Source organism: Erpetoichthys calabaricus, chromosome 12 (genome assembly GCF_900747795.2).
Source record: "Erpetoichthys calabaricus chromosome 12, fErpCal1.3, whole genome shotgun sequence".
Classification (NCBI taxonomy): domain Eukaryota; kingdom Metazoa; phylum Chordata; class Cladistia; order Polypteriformes; family Polypteridae; genus Erpetoichthys; species Erpetoichthys calabaricus.
This window is the reverse complement of record NC_041405.2, coordinates 22,050,776-22,056,775: the sequence shown is the minus strand read 5'-3', so window position 1 is coordinate 22,056,775 and position 6,000 is coordinate 22,050,776. Positions and strand designations below refer to the sequence as shown.

The window sequence follows — 6,000 nt, the reverse complement described above, 5'->3', positions numbered from 1 at the left end:
ACATCAACTTAATAACTGTCACCACTCCTGATCTTGTAAAGAACCTTGCCATAGTGTATGCTATAGAAAGTGGCTATATGAAATAAATCATGCCCATCAGATCTGACACAAAGCCAGTGAAGAACAGCCAGATAACTGGTCAAGCGGTCATAGCGCTTTGTATATGTCAAGACTCTAGAAGCAGCTTTCTGAGCATGTCGTAAAAAAGAATTACAGGAATTTACTGTACATGTTAAGTATTAAATGCACAGGAATATACTTTAGCATCTGAATATACACAGTAGTTCATTCAGCATTTGGTGTATAATGGAAAGAAATAATTATGCATATTACTTTTAAGTTTGAAAGGCCATTGTCCCTCTGATGCAAATAATGACAGTGTCATAAAGTCAACAGCATTAAATTCTTTAGGAACTTCCAAAATATGCAGGAAGAGTTTATATATACTGTACATAATCACTTGATTCCTCAAACATTCCTTGGTAAATGTCATTCCGTTTCATTAATTTATTTGATTCATTTCATTAATGTATTTGATGATTTAATCCTTATGCTTCTTACATGGGCTGATTAAATGCAGAGCTTCTTATAGCATCAAGGCTTTGGTTTCAGGCTTTGGCATGCATGAGAGAAAATATGCAGCATTTGCTACACGATCAGGACACCAGCTTAATGTGCAAAGCTTGCACATTAGCTATCAAAACCAAAAATATTTAATTTATTTTGTACCTTTCCTGTCCACTGTACATATGCGTTTTGGGACTACTAGAGTATTAAGATTGCTTTTGTTTTGTTTAACTGGTGTAGTTACTGAAATGTACACATGTAATTTGAGGACCCGACATTGAATTTGGTCATACTGTATGATCACATCCAAAATGATTAATGTGAAAATGTTCTTGGAAATGAACATTTAATTAGCTGAATATCAGGTGTCAACATACAATTCATTTGAAAATGTGATGCTGTGTCCCGAAATGGGGAAAAATCTGGAAAACAGAGAATATTTTTAAAACCATTCCAAGAGCCAAGTGTCTACATTCATTCATATCTTGTATCTCAGAAAAGTATCAGTAGCTCAACTACTTGCCTACTAAGGTAAAACAATGGTAATATGGTAACATTTTCCAGAATCAAGAATATGCTATACATATATAGGGCTTATATATAATTTACACCTATGAAATGAACAGTTTACTATTGACAACGTTCTAATGACAATAAAGCATTACTTTCACCCTGTTAGTTCAGAATGCAGCAGTAAGAATATTAACTAGAAAAGAAATATTTGAATATATGTCACTCGATTTAATATTATTACACTGGTAAAATTGATTTTGAAATACTATTAATGGTATATAAAATTAAAAATGATCAAATGTTGAAATATATGCATCAAACCTCCAAGAATGAAGCTTAGAAAACAGAAAGGAATAACTTAAGTAAATTTAGGCTAGGCAGAATGCCAAATTGGGTCTGGGCTATCTTTTGGTCTTGGAACCCCTGCAGATTTTTTTTTTATATCTCCAGCATCTCACCCTTTAAATTAAAAAAAAAAATTCAGTCATCCCCGGCCATCTGATCATAGCATTAGACTTATCTTTACAGATTTAAAAAACAAATCTCTATATAAGGTCTTTACTTTTTCTGATACCTGTATATCTATGTTATGTAAGTGTGTATTGATGTATTCTTATATTACTATTTTTGGTATTTACTCATTCATATTTCATTCTATTTCTAATTTGTTTTTCTTTTCTTATTACCTTTTTTAACATCTTATAAAACACTGAGATTTTTCACCTCAATTCAATGTTAATCATAACTTTAATCCTGGACACTTCCCTTGCTTACACTGTAGTTGTTGTGAAAATGTGTTCAAGGGAAGCACAATTCCCTTAGACTAAATTGGGTCCAATTACATTAACCCATAGATCCAACTGCAGTAGGAAGAGGCTTATCTATTTACTTCAATGTCCCTGCTTGCTAAAAGCACCATAAGAACATGTTCAATAGAACATTCAGTTTATAGACATTTTATTACAGCTTGATTTAAAATATACATTCTTAGAACTTGTAAAACCACACCCCCATCATGGTAATTACAATAACCTCTCGCTCCATAGAGAAGCCTATTGGATATTCGGACTGAACACTATTCAACCATCTGGTTTAAATAAAGCTAATGACTTAATGTGTTTTCTGTGATTAACCTTAGAAATTTACCCCGTTAATGTTTTCCTCCAATGTCAATTCTTGTACCAGATGGGCACTTGACAGGCAGTCAAATGTTGATAGCTCTCAGAATATAAACTACTCTTGTAAATCTTTCTTCGATAATATACATTACACTTACAGTTATGGTTTTACTTTCTATTTTCTCTAAGATCTAAACACTGTATATAATATTTCTTTTTAAGGGTCAGTTTTTTATTATTATGAGATGAGCCATCTTTCTTGACATTATTTTTGTTATCATTTTCCCTTATTATTTTCTTTTCATACCTTTGCAATATAGCACAACTGTACAAGTGTTTTTCTCACTCTTCGCGCAGCAACTCTCACTCTCTTTCAGCAACAAAAACAGTACTTTCTGACAGTAAAGAGATTACCTATACTCACATTCTATTCGTATACTACAGTAGTTTAATTTATTTATGTAATCTTTAGAGCCTCTACATTCATTCTTTTTCCCTTACTGTTTTTCATATACAAATGTATCTTCAAAATTTAAATATCCAATAATGGCCCTAAAGAAGAGTCTTTAACTTGAAATGCGCCGACTGAAATTACAGTTCACCAAGCTACAGTACAAATGCCATAACACGACCCTTAATTTGTCACATAAGTTACCTCCCATTTCAGAATTAACAACTGGGTGCTTGTGAAACTTGCTATACTTAGTATCTAGTGGACATCTGCAAACTATTTGTGCCATTCTATTCTTCATGAACTGATTTTTGTGTTTATTCAATAGAACTTCAGTTATATTTATCTCTGTGCTCACGTTTGATTATATACATAAAAATGTTTTGCCTTTTATAGTTATTTTGGTTCAATTAATTAATTTTCATTAGTACAGTCGTGGCCAAAATTTTTAAGAATGACACAAGTATTGGTTTTCACAAAGTTTGCTGCTTCAGTGTTTTTAGATCTTTTTGTCAGATGTTTCTACGGTATACTGAAGTATAATTACAAGCGTTTCAAAGGCTTTTATTGACAATTACATTAACTTTATGCAAAGAGTCAATAACTTTGTGAAAAACAATATTTGTGTCATTCTCAAAACTTTTGACCATGTCTGTATTTATTTAATATTTCATTTTTTTAGTTAATCATGTCTACATACATGTATGCTGTGTTAATATTTTGGTGTATTTTTTTTATACTGTCAACTTAATATATACTTTTCTTGTCTATTATTATTATTATCATTATTATTATTATAGTTTGCATAATATAGGTTATATTTGTAATACTTTTTGCCAATTATGTATAAAATCTTTATATTTTCTTTTTGTTATTAATCTTCACTAATTGCTTTTGTTTTATTTACTTCCTTGTTGTCTCGATGCATGCTCAGTACTTCCTTGTTGATTCTTTCTGTTTATTAAAATTTGAGTAAAACCCTTTGCGTGAAGATGTGATACATTTATATGTATATTTAAATTATATTTAAATGTGATAGATAAATGTTTTATCTACAGATTCTAGCCCTGACTCTGAATGTTTCAAAGACAATAAAATTAGGTTTTAATAAAAGAAAAGATGTTTTGGTTAAAATAAAAGATAAATAATGCAATGAAGTCCAACTAAAACAAATGGAAGAAGCACAACAAACAAAAGTAAAGTATTTAAGACAAGATATAAAAACGTTTGCAAATGCATATAAAACACACAAAAAAACCTAAATAAAGAAATCAGGAGAAGACAGGACAAATGTCCCAACTCTCCTTTCAAACCCACATTATTTCAAGGTCACAAGGTAGAAAATAATAGGAACGGAGAGGGCGCCAGCCCATCGTTGAGCACATTTGTGCAGACACCAACAAAAAATAAATTAGGAAAATTCAAAAATAAATATAAACACGATAAAATAAGTGAAAAGGTCTGAAACAAAGAGAAGATGAAAAATATGTTAACTGAAAAGGACTGTACTGGAGGCAAGTGTTCTTGTGGTCGCACCATGTTGTGTTTCTCAGCTAAAGAGTGGCAGCACTGCTGATGCTGGCAACATCACAGAAAATCTGTTTGAATAAAGGTAATCTCCGGTTAACAAAATTATACTTTCCGAAAAAAAACCTGTATCACGGTTCTCGTGTTCACTGGTGCCTTCTAACTTTAATCCAACTTCCATATACGGAGCACGGGTTTGTACGGAAAGTACAGTACTCGCAACTTAATCACTTATCGTGTTTATGCCCATCTCGGCCTTCTTGGGTGCCCACAAAAATGGGGTGCATGTCGCTTTAATGGGACTAGCAAGGAGTCGGCCTAAAGCGTGCCATGTGAAACTTTTTTTTTCCAAGTTTCGGTTTCGATTGAGACTTCATTTCCGCCCGTGTCAGAGCCTCCTCTGGTGAAAGGCGGGCGGGATATTTGTTTGGGAAGAGACACCACACTGAACTCTTAAAAAACCAAAGGGTCACCGTGCAAAGTGTCGCTGCTGCGGCCAATCAAGTCTCCTGCACTCGGGAGGCGCACGTTTCAGGTAAGCGCCTTTCAGATTTGGCTGCTGCTGCAGCAGCCTCTCCCCGCGGGGACTCACGAATAGGAGTCCGGCCGCTGTGTTGACAGGTAGAGCGTAGAGCCGCGCGCGCGCCGCAGCCATCCGCTCCTAACACAAAGGGAAGAGCAGTGAAGGGGTCAACGCGGCCTTAACAGTGTGGAACGCTGCTGTGTGTTGTTTTGTCCCTCATGATCGCAGCGAAAAACCAGAGTAAAGGAAGAGATCCCGGATTGGAGGAATGAAACTTTCCACCCCGTCTGCTGTTTTAGCGGGAAGGGGAGGCGACAAGAAATGTATTGTGCTAAGGAGGAAAACAGATCACAGTAGTGACTAAAAACAATACCCTAGAATCAAAACGGGCACATTTTCTAAGAGTGAGTGGGTTTTCTCGACTTTTTACTAGCGTAGGATATTCGCGGGTTTGAATGTGAGCGGCTCTCATTGAAAGAAACGTGTTGCACAATAAAGGGGGCGAGTGTGGAGCCTTTCAAAATAAAAGTCTCGCTGGGCCTGTACTAAAAGTACCCAGTAAGTAGAATGTTTTGTTTTAATCCAGACCTCGGGCGATACTCGTCTTGAGGATAAATAAGCGAGTTGTGATCAGAGTTCGGGAGATAAACATTAGTCTACGCCAGGACTGTGAGAGAGCCAGTCGCAGCACCGAGGAACAAGCGCAGGCGACGCCGTGAGATGTGTTCAGAACTTCCCTTTCTCTTCGCCCGACTGCAGCACCCGGTGGAAATGAAGGAGCTGAGCGAGGCACCTTTAACCGACGGAACCCTAAAGACTAGTAGGCATTTTTAGGACCGAAACTGTTTGTTTATTATTAAGCTTAACACTTTTATCGGCATGATTCGCTAACTAATTCGTGTATCTTTACGATTGCTTGGAAAGTATTTGAATACCCTGTTCAATAGCTTTTATTTAAAGAGCGATAACTGTCAGTTTATTTACGATCACAAAAATGTTTTTTTTTTATCACAGCTCCCTGAATATGAAGCATAGTGTGCTGTTAAAATATAGCTATTATAGGTCTTAAACGCGGCTGCTTTGCTATAGGGTTGAAGTCAATTAGCAGTTTAATTGTGAATGGAGACGACGACACAACCAGAGAGAAAGTTTGCGTTCCTTATCTGTGTTTACAGTTCTGCAGCCTTTTGACTGAAGTCTCAACTGCACTGACATCTGCTGATGTATAGAACACTTTTTATGTTCGCTGTGACATCTCGCAAAACTGACGTGTATTTAAATAATACAAACGTCATCGCGCC

The 6,000-nt window shown here is 35.6% G+C and overlaps 1 protein-coding gene across 6 annotated transcripts in view; it reads left to right on the top strand.

The window, feature by feature from the left end:
* The first annotated feature begins 4,548 nt into the window (after nt 1–4,548).
* Nucleotides 4,549–6,000, top strand: part of LOC114663049 (nuclear body protein SP140-like protein) — a 41,130-nt gene continuing 39,678 nt past the window's right edge. For 3 of the 6 annotated variants that reach the window (XM_051934780.1, XM_051934779.1, XM_051934778.1), the window contains exon 1: nt 5,285–5,519. In XM_051934780.1, coding sequence (XP_051790740.1) covers nt 5,420–5,519 — 100 coding nt within the window. In that variant the 5' untranslated portion in view covers nt 5,285–5,419. Of the gene's footprint in view, nt 4,712–5,235; nt 5,258–5,284; nt 5,520–6,000 lie in introns of those variants that run through there. The other 3 variants (XM_051934782.1, XM_051934784.1, XM_051934781.1) reach the window with 3 other exon arrangements.